The sequence below is a fragment of the Eleginops maclovinus genome, chromosome 2 (assembly GCF_036324505.1).
Source record: "Eleginops maclovinus isolate JMC-PN-2008 ecotype Puerto Natales chromosome 2, JC_Emac_rtc_rv5, whole genome shotgun sequence".
In the NCBI taxonomy this organism is placed as follows: domain Eukaryota; kingdom Metazoa; phylum Chordata; class Actinopteri; order Perciformes; family Eleginopidae; genus Eleginops; species Eleginops maclovinus.
Genome location: NC_086350.1, coordinates 11,434,053 through 11,451,694, shown reverse-complemented (window position 1 = coordinate 11,451,694; position 17,642 = coordinate 11,434,053). Strand labels below are relative to the sequence as shown.

At 39.6% G+C, this 17,642-nt stretch overlaps 3 protein-coding genes across 6 annotated transcripts; all 3 read right to left on the bottom strand.

Moving 5' to 3' along the window:
* Positions 1–283: 283 nt before the first annotated feature.
* Positions 284–3,649, bottom strand: stoml1 (stomatin (EPB72)-like 1). Its single transcript, XM_063912336.1, has 7 exons — positions 3,329–3,649; positions 2,615–2,721; positions 2,383–2,532; positions 1,306–1,509; positions 1,014–1,224; positions 726–926; positions 284–586 (listed from the first exon to the last, which is right to left on the bottom strand). The coding sequence occupies exons 1-7, from the start codon at positions 3,477–3,479 to the stop codon at positions 390–392; spliced, it is 1,221 nt and encodes a 406-aa protein (XP_063768406.1). The 5' UTR covers positions 3,480–3,649; the 3' UTR covers positions 284–389.
* A 521-nt stretch (positions 3,650–4,170) lies between these two features.
* On the bottom strand, positions 4,171–7,204 carry nr2e3 (nuclear receptor subfamily 2, group E, member 3). Of its 4 annotated transcripts, XM_063910577.1 has the most exons (9): positions 6,784–7,204; positions 6,255–6,405; positions 6,035–6,138; positions 5,910–5,947; positions 5,684–5,768; positions 5,266–5,453; positions 4,925–5,165; positions 4,744–4,849; positions 4,171–4,625 (listed from the first exon to the last, which is right to left on the bottom strand). In XM_063910577.1, exons 1-9 carry the CDS (start codon positions 6,854–6,856, stop codon positions 4,493–4,495), a joined length of 1,119 nt encoding a protein of 372 aa, XP_063766647.1. In that variant the 5' UTR covers positions 6,857–7,204; the 3' UTR covers positions 4,171–4,492. The 4 variants fall into 4 exon arrangements, with proteins under 4 accessions (XP_063766647.1, XP_063766628.1, XP_063766639.1 ...); XM_063910558.1 differs by having other exon boundaries at positions 5,684–5,947; XM_063910569.1 differs by having other exon boundaries at positions 5,266–5,450; positions 5,684–5,947.
* A 4,734-nt stretch (positions 7,205–11,938) lies between these two features.
* On the bottom strand, positions 11,939–17,395 carry hexa (hexosaminidase A (alpha polypeptide)). Its single transcript, XM_063904140.1, has 14 exons — positions 17,070–17,395; positions 16,588–16,692; positions 16,406–16,471; positions 16,052–16,098; positions 15,826–15,936; positions 15,646–15,747; positions 15,311–15,443; positions 14,855–15,035; positions 14,571–14,657; positions 14,406–14,478; positions 12,966–13,146; positions 12,651–12,741; positions 12,420–12,527; positions 11,939–12,288 (listed from the first exon to the last, which is right to left on the bottom strand). Exons 1-14 carry the CDS (start codon positions 17,341–17,343, stop codon positions 12,225–12,227), a joined length of 1,623 nt encoding a protein of 540 aa, XP_063760210.1. The 5' UTR covers positions 17,344–17,395; the 3' UTR covers positions 11,939–12,224.
* Positions 17,396–17,642: the final 247 nt, after the last annotated feature.

Sequence of the window (17,642 nt, the reverse complement as noted above, 5' to 3'; positions counted from 1 at the left end):
GAGGCTGGTCTAAATAGTTGGCCCCCCTTGCTATGCTCATCAAGGCTCCTCAGTTAATCTCTACAGTAGATAAATAGATTCATAAGCAGAATACCTCTCAATGCAGTATGTGTGGGTATGTTGAGCTGTATTAATTGTATTAGTTAGTATATTTTACCTTGTATCATGGCCCCTGCAATCTTCCGTGTATAAACTGTGAGGCTACGCCAACTTACACTAGAGCTTACGACCTTCAAGAGTTTTCTGTGGTTTTTTTAAAGTGTGAAAAAGAAAGACACGTCCGTAAAAGGAAATCAGTTTAATACATAATCAATGTATACATGAAAAGCAGGCACTGTACAGGTTCAATTAAAGATTGAATAAATAAGATAGGAATGCCAATGTAATCACTATTTCTTAAGTAACTTTATGAGTTCTTCCAGCTTCATGGCAGTCTCGATGTTTCCCTGGATTTTCAGTCTGCCGCTGGTGTAAGCAGTAAACGGTCGTAGCCCACCCTGGAACATGGCCAGAAGGTCGCTGTCACTCATGCTCAGTGTCACATCTGGCTCTCTGCACAAAGACCCTACTCCAGCTGCACCGCTGCCTACAGAACACACACACACACACAAAATATTTTATATTAATAAAACTGTACTTTGTTATTACACTTAATATATTATTACACAAATACAGAACTCATCTCAAGGAGATTGCTTGTATAATTGTAATATAGAAACCACTACCTTGGCTCAAATCCACAAAGTAACTATGATGTTGACCATCTTCCGTGTTCACATCAAACTGGAAGCAGGCCCCAACCTCCTGGACCAAAGTCTCAGAGAGCAGGAGCTTGACAGCGTCGAGCAGCTCTTCAACAGAACATGGTGTGGCCTTGACAGTCTGAGCTACACTGCTGAGCTCATCTGTAAAAGTTATGCAGTCCTCTGAAGAGAAAAAGCAACAGATGTATTACTCAACACCAGAATGAGTACATGTTGTACAGAAACAGTTATTTACATGTGAGTTGATACCTTGTTGAGGCTGCTGAATGCCACTCTGGCCCAAAAAGTGCATAGCCAACTGCTGAATAGGGCCAGTGATACCTTCCAGTCCAGGCATAGCAGGGGGCATGATGAGCGGTGCAGAGGAGCCTTGCTCTGGTGCTTTGAGTACAGAGCCCAGAGCAAGCTCAACCCTGTCCACCTCCAGCCCCCAGGGTCGAGTCATCTCATTTATGTCCATCTGTACAGAACAATAAAGGATGTTAGTTTGACCTGATGCACTGAAAAGTCAGCAGACAGAGTAGGTCCAGTGTATTCTCACCACAAGATATTCTCCGTGTTTAACTCTCTGAGTTTGAATCTCCCTGACAGTCTTCTTGGCCAGGCTGTAGGTCAAAGCCTTCTGTGCAGTCATCCTGGTTGAGGCATTTAGGTCCTGGACTGAGAGTACGGACATGACGGGGTTCCAGATCCTGAACTGGATGTCTGCTCCCACTAACAACTCACCGCCATCCAGAGTGATCACCTACGGTAGCAGAATTAAATTTAAGTGGAATGCTGCGGTCATTTATCAATTTTTCACAGGTTAAAGAATTTTGAGTCTTAATTTTTAAAGCTGATGCTGACTATGAAATATTTACAGTGTAATGCTGAATATACTGTCTGTTGATAAATGCTGCCTGCTTATAAGGAGAGTCTTGGCACTCATAAGAAACTTGTGACATGAGCTTGATATTTTAGTTTTATTGAAATGTAAAAGCTTTGGTAAAATGCAGTGAAGATTACAAAATGTACACACATGAATTGAACTTAAAACTAAATGTTACCATAACCCCGGTGCGGATTCTTCTTTTCTTTTTCCTACAAACTTATTTTATACAAAGGTTTTTTTGTTTGTATCTATTTGTTTGTAAGTATAAGCTGGAAAAGTACGACTATAACATTTTGAATAATTATTTGGAAATAAATTGCAGGCAGCATGAGGTTACATCTTTAAGTGTAACCTGATGTGCTATCACATACTAATAATTTATACATCTCTGAGTATCAGTTTACATTCCCCATTTCAGACGTTCAACAGTGCACCATGAGTGCCACCTGCAGGGAAAACTAAATTAAGACACATTTTGCTTGCTGTAGTCATTCCTGGCAATAAAGTGAATTATTTTTAATGCACTTTTAACAAAGTGATTGGGCACAAACTCCACAGTCTTACTATGGTTCAAAAATATATTCCAAGGTAATGTGAAACTTTTATGATTGATTTTTTTCAAGGCAATGCTGATAAATGTTACTCTTTACTTTTATTTTTTAAGTTTGGCTAGTAAAGACTTTCTGTAATTCGATCAGTACTACAGCATGTAAACAAACTAGTTATGAACTCAGTATAGTGGATTACCTGGCAGGGAGGGATGTTGAAAGCACGAGTGCGCAGGTCTACTCTCTGCCACTGGTCAATGAGAGGCAGCACAAGGACGATACCAGGGCCCTTTGGAGGACCAACTCGACCCAGACGAAATGCTACTATCCTCTGGTAGTTAGGTACCGTCTACAAACAAAAACAATCACAGTTGTTTATTAAGAGAGTGGACATTATAGGGTATACCTGATGAGAGATCCTTTCAACTTACCTTCAGTACAAACCACCCTGTTATAGGAAATGTTATAAAGGTGAAGATGTACACCAAGAAGATGACAATTAGGTTGCAGATCCAGGACAGCCATCCTTGGGAGGCATCTTAAAGAAAAAGAAGGACTCTTAGTCTTTGAAGTACTTTTTAGTAAACCAGTCAGAATGGGAAAATTGTATAATGTAATCTGTGTGTTAAAGGCGACATTTCTAAAACGTGAGAAAATTGGGAGTTATGGGAAGTGCTCATATCCAGTGTCCTTGGGGATTCACTCATCATAGCAACTATATTTATGGATGTAATGGTTTCTAAAAGTAACCAAGATGTCTCATGCAAGCTTTTTTGAACCTTAACTTAATGCATGTTATATTTGTTGTAGAGTGAGGCGTTTTGGCTTTTGTTTTACAAATGTTTTATGTATTATACTTCATGTTAAACGAGAGTGCATATGCATTTTGTATCACCTGGGTAGAAGACACATTTCCCTTGAGGACAGTACAGTTAAAGGTAAAGGGAGACCAAAACAACGATGGAATACGCAGTAATAACACTTTGCTGATCATTAATAGCAAACCGCTCATTTTTAAACAATGAAATATATAAATTAAAATAGTGTTAATATTGTATTAAAATATTTGAGGCTGGTTTGTTTGACTTTAGCCCAATGGCAAACCTTACAATAATTCATTTCTATACGTAAAGTAAGCTGCCTACCAGTAAAGTCATTTTCAGAGACATTGGGGATGTTGTCAAAAGAGAAGCCTGTGTAGTGTCCTCTCTGAGTGAAGCGGCCAGGGTCCACAAACAGGCCCGGATTCTTGGGACAGTCCTTCTGAGAGAGCAGCGTGTACGAGTTTTTGAACATTATGAAGTCAAACAACTGTTATTTCTTATTTAAAGCAACTTCCTACTAATAATCAACCTCCGCTGCATCTGTCAACCGAACATCCTGGTTGGTTATTTAAATGGACGCTTTATATTTATACCTAACGGAAAGCTCTTCCGTGTTTTGGTCCTGCTCTTCTTCTCGGTGTTTACTGACGGCTCACGTTCATCAGTAGGCTACATCTGACCATTACCGCCACCTATCGTTACTGTAGCTGCTTAAATGTACAACATAGCACAATGTTATACATCTTTATCTTTCAAGATTTCACATTAAACATATATTTGCAGTTAGATACTGGACTACTTTAATGGTCAAATGTAAGGTATTTTTTATTTTCAGTCCAGCACCATGCAAAGTTTCCCGAGGGTGCTCTGTCCTCATTCTTATTATTGTACAGTAGACCAAGCTTATTAGGTCCCGACCGGTATTTGATTTGGTCTTGATTTGGCGTTTTTTTTTGGGCAACCTTATTTGAAAATTGTGACCAAAGATAATAAGTGAGGGCTCTCTTTTAAGTAAGTAACCTCAGAGAAATGGTTGCAATGACACACTGCAATGACTTGTTACTGGTAAAACATTTCAAATGTATCTGTAATAAGTTAAAGCTGGACATATACTCGAAAGCACAATTTCTATTTAATCAGGACAACTCTTCAAAACACATGTGTTCATTTTCATTTACTTTAATAAAAAAACATGCTTCCTCCCAACTCAGTTCTTTCAAATACAAACTACTTACAATATTTACAAAGAAAATCACGAAATAATCACTGAATTTAACCTGTATGCTTATTTATTAGAACGTGAAGAACTTTGAAGAGTGCATACTTGTTGACTTAAAGTGGGGGAAAAGTTTCCTCCTGTGCTATTTTAACATTGCTTTGGTAAAAAAAGGTAAAAAACAGAAAACATGTTGCTTGAGGGTTGGTTCATTGTGTTTTTGTACCAGGAGTCATTTGGCTTTCCTTTGTGCTCGTTTTATTTGTGTCTTAGTTTTTGAACATGTCACACAGCAGCTTCTCCATGGGTGTGTTGCCGATGATCCTTTGAAAGAACAGCTGCTCTATTTTCTCCGGGCTCACAGAGTGGAGGGATGGCAGCAGAAGTATTAGTCTCCCAAACCTTAAAATCCAAAAACAAATTACTGTGAACATCATGTTCTGTTTAGGCTTTCATAGGACCAACTGGATATACTCCATGTGTTGTTATGTTTGTAGATCATAGAGAGAGTTAGGCTCACCTGGCACCTTGGCTGGGGTATAGTGAATGGATGTGCTGACCTAGTAACACCTGTGACTGGTCCTGCAGATTCTCCACCTGCTCTGGGTCTTTGAGGCTGCGTGTCTCTGCAATAAAACAGCATGACATTAGTCACAATGTCCATAAAACAAATTCATATTGCTGAAGGAAAAACTCATCACCTGGCTTGAAGAGTACAATGGCTTTCAGGCAAGCAAACTCAGTAGGGTCAACCGCCAGGGCCTTAAAGCGATTAAAGACCTCCTCCAGGATGCGCAGGTCAGCTCTGGGGAGACTGGTCTTGGCCTGCCGTGTGGGAGAAAGATCTGGCAGAGACAGAAGAGGACAGCTGTCCAAGGGCAGTGACCACTGGATGGCACACAAGAGGAACATCTCACTCCAAGCTTCCTCGAGCAGAATCACCTGAGGACGTCACAGAAATGCATGTTAATGGTCTCACACACGGTTTATGTATGTTTAATTCAGTTTGTTCAATAAACAAAAATGTGTTGGTCAGGCTCACCTGGTCTCGATATGGCAAGTGCGCAAAAACAGCCAAATTCTTTGCCCACTTGACAGACATAAAGAGGAGGCGTGCTGATGTCTCATATATATTCTCTGAACAGCTGGAGGTGTACGGGGACATAAGACAGTCAGAGGGAGACCGATCTCTTTTTGAGTCATTGGTTGTCACATCAATATTCTCCTCTGCTGTGCATTACAAAAAGAGAGTCACACAAACAATAGGGTTACTGGGAGTAAAACATTGTTACAATTCAGTTAAGACATTTCTTTATTATGTTAATCTTGTTCATCTTTAAAGGCAAACCTCCCCTTATCATAGTCATAAGTAGCCAAACCAAATAAAAACATGTATTTCAAATCCTTAATAAGTTCCTTGTTGTGTCCACCTTAAGTTAACTTCTTTCATAAGATCTCACCATTCTGAGGCTCCAGTTTTGCACAGGTCTCTGCAGTCAGCAGACTGGCCATAAATCGCTGGTAGTTGTTTGGGTTGCTGCAGGGCTGTATGGTGGCAGAGGTGGGGACGGAAGAAGTGACCAGAGGTCTGCGGATGACTGACGGGTAGCTAGCAGAGGAAGGGAGCACCTGTGTGGTGGCCAGGTGCTCTCTTTTAGGATCTACACTTATAGAGTCTAGACTCACATGGGCTGTGCTTCGAGGCTGTCGCTCATTCTGCACAGCTGGCGAAAAGACAAGCAATATATCTTGTGAAAACAGTCAACGCCACAGAAATAATGAATGCACACGTTAGATACTAGTTTCCTCACCATCTTTGTTCATGCCAGCCTGGAGACATTTCTTTAATCGACAAGCTTGACATTGGTTTCGATGAGCCTTGTCTACAGGGCACCTGCCTGTTCCAGCCTGACACCTGTGTTATCGTCAAAAAGTAATGTGTTAAAATACCAATAAAGACTTATTACACCAGTTGTATTTCCTTATCATACATAAGACATTTATGTCTGCCTTATTACATAAACATGTAACCTGTAGATGATTCTTCGTCTCACGCTGCGCTTGAAGAAGCCGCTGCAACCATTGCAAGCGTAGATGCCATAATGTTTTCCGCTGCTTGAATCAGAGCACACGTTACACAGCAGACTGTGGCCATGTGCTTTACCTGGGACTGGACTCATTTCTGTAGAGGGCAGATAGGAGAAACTACAAGGATCAATCAATGACTAAAACGCACAGATTTCTTTTGGGTATACACAAACAGAGTCGGCGCCAGAGCAGATCTACTGGAGGGGCATTGGGTCATTGACTCAGCGTCAATTATAGTCGATTGTGACCATAGACTGTACAGTCTATGATTGTGACAGATCGAGAATATGCTTCACAGCTGGTAGGAGGGGCATCAATGACCGCTAGGGGGGGCACGGCCCTCGAATGCCCCCCCTTAGCGCCGGCACTGTACACAAAACAACTATTGCAGAGATAATTATTCTTACAAAATCATTTCCTTGACATAATATTTGCATCATTTTTCTTTAAATGTTGTTGCATCGTGGCTCACCTTGTGGTCCATCTGAGAAGTCATTACATGTGTAAGAAGAAAACGGGTTCCTTTTGGTCATGTGGTCCTCCATTTTGAGATGTTTCAGATTGTCCGGTTGTCTGAACTTCACTTCATAAAGAGTTTTTAGATAAATAGAAGTATTTCCTCTTCTGTATAAAGTATTTTTTTAAGGTGCCCAGCTGGATCAGAGCGTTTTTGTCAAGTCCTGATGAATGGCAATGCCTACAAAGCGCAGAATTTGTATTTCTTTCTACTAAATCTTTTAGTTAAAGCCTAATTTATTCGGTGGTCATCAGAGAGTTACTCCAGAAATGATCGATGATGTTGATCCAGGGATGTTGTCCTTCTCTGGTGGTTTCTCATGTAATGGGGGTCAATAGAGTCAGTACTTGTCCTCTTCTTTCTTTCTCTCTGCCAGAACGAGTGTGAGACGTCTGGGGGATTTCTGAAGGAAGACAAGGAGATTAGCACTAAGCGCTGTGTAAGCAAATGCTGATTTGTCATCCTCTTAATCTTTACTGTCTTTATGGGTAAATCAATCAGTCACACCTCCTACATGCATAACTGGATTAAACAAAGGTGACCACTGAAAAAGAAAATAAACCAAATATGTTTTAACTTTTCAACAACATTGTTATGAAATGGCCTCATAAATTTGGCTGCTTCATGGTAAATATCATCAGTGTCTCCGTAGAGTAAAGGCGATTAACATTGTTGTCTAAATTATTGCTTTTTCCTATTATGCATTTCACAGATTGCTGCTTCTAAAACATATACAGTACATAGGCTACCTACATTCATTTGTGTTATAAGAAAAGCTATAGAAGCATTACAGACAGAGATGCTTCACATGTTTTAGCAATTGTAAGTAAATATGTTAACTTCTGCCTACAGTACTAACTTGAGGTTTTAGTTTACTTTTAGTCAACAAGGGAATAAATCCACTGCTATTAAAATTCAATACAATATGGATCATTTGTCTTACTTCTAGTAAACATATGTCTCAGTTTACTGTTAACAGGGTAGAATAACCCCACACTCAAGACAGTCCCTTTGTGCCATATTGGCCCGGTCAATGACACTAATGGCTTCAGGAGAATACAGCTACCCCAAATCAGCAAAGTAGCTTAACCTTCCATGAAATGTGGTCCTATTAGAGGGGGAGCGTGAATGGGGGCGATGACAAGAAAAACAATTAGTGCAGAGATTCAAAGAGCAGCAACAAGTTGACCCTTAATTCCACTCCTCTGCCATATGGTGGCTCTCTGGAGCCTCTGGCTGCCTAATTGGTGTCCCAAATGTTGTGCACTTGTACAACTACTGCAAACATTGATTTTCAGACTTCTCTTCACTTGTACTCAATGGGTGGTAACAAATATATATGGCAGAAACATCAACAACTTGGCTTGTTTTTTTCTGTACCGGTCCATCAAGCTACAGCGTTGACTATATTCACTGTTGCTACATGGCATGTAGCTCAGCTCATTAATCAGATCAAAAGTGGCAAAGACACTAAAAATACGAATGTGACTGCCTGCTGTGTCAACAGACTTATTTCTGTTATCCCTGTTAAGTCACTTTTGATTTTAGGAAAACAAAGTAGTATTGGAAACAGAGCTCTTTCTGTTGGACTTAACTGGTTTATAAAAGGATTACAAACGAGGGGCAGTCTATGGGGGCTATGCACAAAGACCTGTTTGAATCTGTTGTCTGAATCAGTTTTGTAATCCTGAAACCGAAACAAAACACGTTAGATTTTTTTCAACGGCTCCAATAGTTGCAAAGTTGTTATTATAGTATGCAACACATTGTATTGAGTTGCTTTTGAGCACTGCAGTGTGCTTTTAAATCCATATATTGAGCATGTGAAACAATTTATTTATAATTCACTACACTTTGTTTAAAGTTGTACAAGACTGACCCTTATGTAAAACACTTTCAATAGCATACAATTGATTATAATTTAAAACACAGTGTTTTAAGGTGCCATAAAAACTTTCCTTGCTCTGCCTTGTGTACAACAAAAAAACAATTTGACTAGCATGCCTGCCCAAGGCAAATTTACATGCCACAGTTTACAGAAAAAGTCCCAACCTGAGGCCAACAGTTCTGGTAGCTTGTCCTACAGTACCTTGTGTGATGAAATTCTTGGAGGAAAGAGTAGGAACACAAAAAGCACAAAGGAGAGCTTCGAACTGATGTCAGAAACAGAAGATGTATTTTATAGACATTTTCTGTGACACCATATTGATACAGCCCCTGCTGGACCTACTCTAAGTTTCTCTTGCTCTCTCCTCAATATTAAACTATCCCTAAGAAAATATTCAACATTCAATGACAAGTCAAAACAAGCTCTGTTCCTAGCAGGGAGTGCTTGGCTCCAGGGAGCTATCCACCTAATAAGATCGATTCCTGGTTGTCCTTACTGCTTCTGACAGTGTGCGTCAGCTTGGTCCTGTTATTATCTGAAGAAGACATTGTTTTATGAATGTTTTGGGCAAGCCAAATCAACTATCAGGCTCATACCAATACAAAACTGTGGGGAAAGACTGTAGGAGCTCTAAGGCCTAAGTGAGAGGAGAGACGAGATAACTAGAACAAAGACTAATGGGCCATATTGAAAATTCTATATCACCTTGTATCCAGACTGTATTTAAAATGTGTTCGAACAGAGTAAGAAAACAAAAAAAAACTCAAACATGGCATCAGAACACCTCAAATGCACCTTTATTGAGTTCTCGTGCTCAGACAATGTTTTGGAAGTTTGTTCACACTAGACTATACAGACATATACAGACAGAAATGACTAAAAGTATCTAAACCTGAAAAGTTTTGATCACTGTTAATGGTCCTCTACAGCAATGATTCTTAAGATTTCTATCAAAGTCAAACATATAATAGTCCTTTATTTTTTCTTTATGATTCTCCAGTTGTCGGCACAGCTAAGATGCTGCTACCATCAGCTAAGTGCTGCTTTGAGGTTTTGCCTGGGTGGGATAACTGTCATGTTTCTTCACTCCTCAGCCCTGTGATTGTTGCGCAGATGCAGACAATCTTTAGCAACACACCGTTATGAGCCAGCTGGATGATTATGTATTTAGTGGGAACATTTATGATGACAGAGCCCTGTAGGTGATTGAACACACGTCACTGCTAAACCCTAGCTCAGATGCTTGGCATGATTAAGCTATTCATTTATTCAAGAGCTAATTAACCTTTCCATATAAGAGTTAAAATACTTTTCACTGCAGTCCGTTGCAGCGCATCAAACATGTAAAGGCACATATGTGCACATTTCTTATCCTTCTGAGTATGACCTTGGATGGTAGTTCACAAACCTCTGTCAGTCTAAGCAGCTTTTTTATATAATCTCCTTGTTTGTATTATTGTCAGAGGGAGATTACCTTGTTAAGAGTTGTTGCTGTCCTCTTCATGCACATGGAACAGGTGTCTGAGTTGCAAAGGCATACAAATATGTCATAACTGATAGTAGGTTTTTGTGGATTTTTTTTTAACCCTAAATCAATCTAGGACTCTGATAAAACTATAATATATTTTGACATTAAATAAAATGTGTCCACCATTGCAAAACTTTAAAAATAAAAGAGAAAAAACTCAAATGAAAAGTTAATTTGTAATGAATGACTGCAGTTAAATTTCCCAGCAGGATAATCTTGTGTCTGCTATTACAGCATAAGCTTCTGTGACTCAGGATGACTGCCTGAGTTCAAGTATAGCAGTAGAGGATGGTTAACCCAATGCTCACGCTTAAGCTTTGTAGGTTCAATTCAGCAATTCCTGTTGTCACCCCCAAGTCAGATGAAGTGGAAGGATAGAGGTGTCAGCACTAGGGCTACCAGGGATTGCCCCGCCTTGCCATCTGCACTACTGTAATCCATACAATGAGAAAATCAGTTGTCTCAGTCCGTATCAAAGTCATGTCAGCTCAACTCAATAAGCAAATCAACATCAGTGAGAGAAGATCCATGTTACCGCTGACAAAGGAACTGAGAAGCTTACTGGGTTATGTCCTTTCAATTGATTGAAGGTCGGTTGTTTGATCCAGCCCCATATCTTATTCTATAATTTATCCCATGGCATCGCCAAGGTTTCTTAGTCCAACCATAACTTATTAGTGTCAGCAGAAGGACCGATCCTCTCAGAGTCTTCAGTCACAAATTAAGATAATGTTAAAATTGATGGCCATTTTGACTATGAGTGTTCACAATCTCTTGTTTGAGCTGCCCTCGTCCAAGTGACTGAAAACTGGCCGAACATTTAGGGTGCTCTGAGAAATCACGTGTCCCTTAGGGAGACAGATACCCTTTGTCATGGTTATAGGGTTTTTGTTAGTTTATTCTAAAATGTATCTTACTGCTTGTGTCTTGTCTGGTGTCACTTCCTGTGTTTGCCCTCCTGTCTGATTGTCTCATTGTGATCACCTGTTGCCCTTGTGTTTCTCCTCCCCTCCCCAGCTGTGTCTTGTCCTACGATTACTCTTCTGTGTATTTAGTCTTGTCTTTCCTTTTATTCCTTGTTCGTTTGCCGTCGCTTTTCCCCCGTCACCCTTCCCATGAGTTGGACTTCATGTCATGTCTAGATCTCTATCGTCTGCCCTCCCCTGTCCAACTTCTCCTTTGTGGTTTGTTATAGTTTTGTTTTGATACTTTTGCCTTTGGTTTTTACTTTGCCTGCTTCCTTAGTTTTGTGTTTTGTTAACAGCCTTTCATTAGAATAAAGCTCGCTTTTTGTTAAATCCTGAATCCTTCCTCCTTACTACACTCTCCCCCAACCCTGACACCCTTTGCCTGTTTTATGAAAGTAGGTTCCCAGGGAATGTTTCACTCATATCTGATCAAAGTGGGATTAGGGAAAACTGATTAGCATGTATCCAAGAAAAGTTGGCAGACGATATGGTTTTTGGTACCGACCTTTCTGATAATGACATACATTGAGTTGAGTGTCTTTGTGAAGTGTACATGTTCTTGTCATGTTTTGTTTCCACCAAGAAAACATCAAAGTACCTGAAACATCTAAACTGCCAATTTGTGTGAAAAATCCATTACATTTGTTTGTTTTGTGCTTTTTTAGCATTCAGATTTGAATTGTCTTAAGTGTTACAGTAACAGCTGTTAGAAAGACTGACAAAGTATTCAGAGCTACATCATTTTATTAAGTTCAGTGAAATAGTACAAACTGCAGCAACATTCTATACTATATACAGCATTCATCAATTTCAATTTAAAATTAGAGTGCCGCACTTTGAAGAGTGAAAATGAGGATTACAAAATATAGATAATAAAAAATTCCCTGAGAAAGAATCAATGCATCCAAAATGTATTAAAGATGTAACACCACTTTAAAAGAAGGCACATTTTAACTTGATTAGTTAAGAGATTAGCCAGCAGGACCTTGGGATTGAAATCCATCCGGAATCTTCAAATACCTTGGTACTCGTGTTTGCAGTGTCCGACATACAGAGGCTCTGCCCGGATGCCACGCCTTGAGAAAAAAAGGGAAGAAGAAACATCAATGTATAAAAAAGCAAAGATTATGACCAAGAGCACAGTGTCATGTTATGCTGTGCCAGCATAACCCTCTTTACCAGTCCTGGGGGGGAAAAGTTAGAGTACCTCACGAGCATGCAGCGAAAGTCCTGCAAGCGAGGAAACGCCTTGTCTACACTTGAGGTCTGCTTCTCATCACTCCACAATCTCTCTGCTCCAGCGCTTGCCCTTGGCCTGTGATTTTTTGGGGTGCAACAAGTGACATTGTTTAGAGTGATTTCATTCACGTCCTGCAAGTTGTTACTGCACTTACAAATATTGATTAGTTATATGATTTCAGTCTTTTTAATCACATACCAAAGACGTGGAGTGAGATTGGTGGCGTCAACATACTCCCCCCACATGGCGACCTCACCCCCTATCACCAGCTTCTTCTGTTCATCAGTGCCTGTGAAGTGAGGACAATAAAAAGCTTTGATTTAATAGTATGATGGGTTTTATTTAAAAATGGTAATGTGTTGACTATTAATCATAAACTTCACTTCAAATGTATCACACCACTTCAAGTCTACACACTTAGCAAGTCAATGTTTAAAGGGTTCTCTACATGCTCCCACCACATGCCCATAACCGACCCAGGTTATATAATAAATAACTTGGCCATGAACACACCAGAAAAGTTTTGTGGCTGCACGGTATAGGAGTTGCGCCAGTCCTGGCCATAGGCAATGTGGTTGATGTACCACGGGGCAGCTAGAACGACTCTCATGCCAGCTTTGGTCATCCTGCTTAGCTCTTCCTTATAGTTAGCTGGTGTGCCCTTCCAGATGTGCAGCACTGTGTCCTTAGGGATCTGATCAAGGATACAAACAACATGCGGTCTTGCCCTTCTGTGCTATATTGCAAATGACATATCTTTTTTTTTTAAGCTTTTCAAAAGCTTTTATCATTATGGACAAGCTTTTACCAAGACATGGTTCACACAATGCGGCAAAGCATCTGAACTCCAAAAGGATAATAACATTGGTTTCATGCTGCAAAAGCAGAGTCTTCCATAAAACTAGCCTGTCAACAAACCAATATGCTATGCTTCATTTTGTATACCTTTATTACACTCTATTGAAATGAGAACCAGATTATGTCTTTTAGGCTTCACTGCCACCTAGTGGTGTGGTTATTAAAAGAAAATATGTGTGTACTTTAGAGGAAACCATGTTTAACTGGTAATTATTATTATCAGAAACAAAAACCACAGCAGAAAGTCAAACTTCAACTGGCCACAGCACACAGGCTCTTTTCTGACCCTTGAAATCGAGGGGCCACACAGTGTAGTAGCGGGCCCAGTCGTGTGTGGGCCCTGGCTGGTCCAGATACCATGGGGAGGCCAGAATGATCCTGAGCCCTGCTTTAGCCACTCTGCGCACTTCACACAGGTAACAGCCACCTTTCCACACCTCCACCACTGATAGAGAACTGCGCTGCAACACAATGCTATACTCTATCAGACTCACATGAACTGGTTTTGTAATCTGTTTAAAAATGTTGGTCAGTTGGTTCAAACCATTAAACCGTGCTGATTTTTTGTTCTAAATAATAATGTATTAGATAAAAGTAATTTGCCTGAATAAGGGTGTATTTGAGTGTATTTTAGCCACACAGGTTTAATTTGATTTAAGTGTAAAAATGGCTAGCATGTGTGAACCAAAGAGCAGCTGTCCCACTTTAAACATTTACAACAACAAAAAATGTTTTCATTTCAGCATCTTAAAAGGATCAACCTACCACAGGAATAAAATCAACAATAAAGATGTTTGAAATTATTATGACAAAAATATGTTTCATGATTTTAAAAATGTGTTTAATATAACTTTTAATTATCTCATTCAGTGAATGCAGATACTTGGACACCGAATAAAATAATATAAAATCAAATAAATAATATAAAAAATGAAAAATAACAGCATTTCAAATACTGATTGTGTAAATTGCTGCAATGTTGAAGGAATAAAGAAGGAAGAAATGAGTTTATATTAAAACTAAACTATAATATAATTACATGTTTTATATTACTTACATACTGTATAGAGGGGTTATTTGTTGGGGTGTACTTACTCGTTCATGGTAGTCAAACACATCCTGCCACACAATAGATGTCTTGTTGAGAGCTGACGTGATGTTTACAATGCTGGAAATAGAGACATTAACGACATTTATAACAATGACTTGTTGGTACACTTTCTAGATTCTACAGTATGCTGCCTTTAAAAAAAATCACACCTCTCTATGTAGAATGCTTCCAGTTTGGCGAAGTTCGCTCCAAATCCCATCTTGTGCATGAATGCTCGGACATCAGGGTTGGATCTCCTACGGGACGTGTAAGGAGTGAATGGGAGACTTGTTTTTTTGTAATTTCAGAGACATGTACCTAACTGGGACAAGATACAACCTAGATGAATAGGTTAAACAAATTAACACATTAACATTCATTAAGAATGTGAGCAACAAAGCTGGTAATAAAACAGTGAGCATGAATTGAAATGATCAATCGTATTTCAACTTACCAGCACGTAAACCCCACCTCATCCCCTCCTAGGTGAATATAGGAATCCGGAAACACAGATGACACTTCCTTAAATAGTTTAGTCATGAACTGGTAGGTGGAGGGTAGCACCGGGTTAACAGGGCCAAAAGTTCCTGAAGGAGTGCTACCGCTGTAGCAGGGGGTCAACAGATCAGGCTGCCCTGGGGGATAAACATTCATCAATAAGATTACCTTCAGCAATAGTTTAAATACCTTTATCGCATTGTCTGTTGAGTGCAGGAATTTGTTTAGTCACAGAGAAGGTCTTGTAACACAAGATTCAGTACATGTCTTTTGGCTATTTATAGACTTTCCTTTTAAGGTTTGGCAGACAGGACTCCTTCAGGACCAAAACCAAGCATAAAGCCCAGTCCTCTATATGTTCAAAATCAAGTAGCTGGAATCATTTTGGATAAAGCAATGTTTATATTGTTACCTTTTCCCCAGGATTGGGTGTGGCCGGGTGAATCAAATTCAGGAATGACCCTTATTCCCCAAAGCCTGGCATGAGAGATCACCCTTCTCACATCTGACTGTGTGTAGATGTGAGTCATCGGATGAAAAGCCCCCTGAATTAGAGCAAGAAGCCTTTGTTCAGCGCGGGTGCAAATTTTCTGCAGTTTCCTAACTCATATATTCAAAAGCAGTGTACGTAGTTAAAAGCTATTTTAAAATAAAGGTTAGAGTCATCTAATGCAGCTACATTGCAGTTAAAATACATGAGTAAAGTCATGATACAACAAGACTGCTGGCTTCATCCACATGACATACCTTATTGGAAAGATCAGGAAATGTGCTGCTCTGGTAAGGGAAGGAGGGGTCATCAACAATGTGCCAATGAAACACATTGAACTTGCTGTAGGCCATTGCATCCTAACAAAAAAGATACATATTAATTCCATTGAACGGAAACACAAGGCTGAAGTTCGGATAATGTCAAGTGATTATTACCAGAGTTTCCAAAATGGCCGGCACAGGTAAATAGTGACGTGAAGTGTCCAATAAAATCCCCCTGAACTGAAACCGGGGGAAGTCCTCAATCTCAGTCTTGTTAACAAAATACTAAAACAAAAAACAAACAAAGATTTGATTTAATTGAGCCATGTCAAACATTAGTTAAGCTCTATGACAAAGTTAGACTGTGTTTTAAAATAAACATTAACTCTAGAGCACTTACTGAGCCAAATTCATCTTGATACACCAGCTGACTGAAGGATTCCAGACCTTAATCAGAGGATATAAAGCGTATAATCAACAGTAAATAACTCTGCAATTAAGTTGGATTTTACAGTCGTAGGGAGGCTCTGTCATGCTTGCTTGTCAGAAAGGGTGCTACATAACACTCCACAGTTACAGGTTATGATCCATCAGTTTAAATGTTGGTTAATCTGTATCAAATGAAAACAACCCAAAAATGAATTTACACACTCAGCGGTGCTGAGCTGCATCTTAGATTAATCTTTAGGTCCTCATGTTTTGGATGTTATTATATTGTTTTCTGACATAGCCTACATGTTTTTGCTATAATCACCTCTTACTGCACCCCACACAGTTTCTGCATTCAGAGTTGCTTTTCCCGCTGATACACTCAGATTGTCTGTAACACAAATAAGAGTGTTAGGTAAAGCCTTGAATCCAAACGGTTGGGACAGTTGTTACCAAAGTGTACTTTACCTGTGATGCTTAGGCTCAGAATAAAGTGTCAATACTTACATCTCTCAGAAGAGTCCTCGTTGGGGTAACTCTCACAATCATCATGGTCAACACTGATCTCAACAGTAAATGGTTTATTCTGATGGAATCGCAGAGGACCATTACCTGTTGGTCATAAAAGGAAAATGATTACAGATGCTAGTAGCTTGGTTAAAGTGTGTACATGTTTAATGTTTGTATCACACTGAAGTTATTCTATAACCTGTGGTATTTTGACACAACACAAACATGAAGCTGTGCTGTACTGGTTCATTGTCATTGTCATTGTGGGTTTTTAAAGTAGGCAGTCAGGCTGAAAGCTGAGCTGCAGTCTCTACAAAGCCTATTGAACTGCTTCAAAAGCCAACATGAAAAACAAACCATTATAAACAAACCCTGTGAGCATTTTTCTCTATTTTCATTGTCGTTAGTATTTTAACTACAGGAAGGCGTTACATTTCTTTCGTTTAGCCGTAGTCTCATTTTAACCTCAAATCACTTACCAGAAGTGTAGTCAGGAAATATGAGAGAAAAATATCTCTTGAATGCAGTATCCAATACAGAACAGCCGGGCTGTGCAGCTGATTGTCTTCCGTATCCAAAGTAGAAAGCCTGCGAGTTCAGAGGGTATCGCTCGAGTGAGGTGGTGAAAGCCTGCGGTAGTGGCCACACTCCCTCCACTGTGTGTAAGCCAAGAGCAAGGATAATTAGTAGAAGCAAATCAAATTTTGGACGATTGCATCGTTTGGAACTAAGCACAAACATGGTGGCATCCATACAACTCCAATGAGAGCAACTGCACTGTCCAGCTGAACAAGTCAGGTGCCTAAGAGCAAGCAGTCACATGACCGGGGTTTAAGGTGTGGGTGTTTTTTTCCGATGGGGCTGGCTGTCTCTCTTTATTTCTTTATTTACTTCTTTCTTTCTTAATCTGAATGTAAAAAAAACAATCATACAGTTTGTACGTTATATAGACCACAACAATATATGGTTTTCTATATTTTTATTTTTTTTAATAAAGCACACACAGCATCAATTATACTTATTCTACGAGTATAGTTGGAGTCCGGGACGAT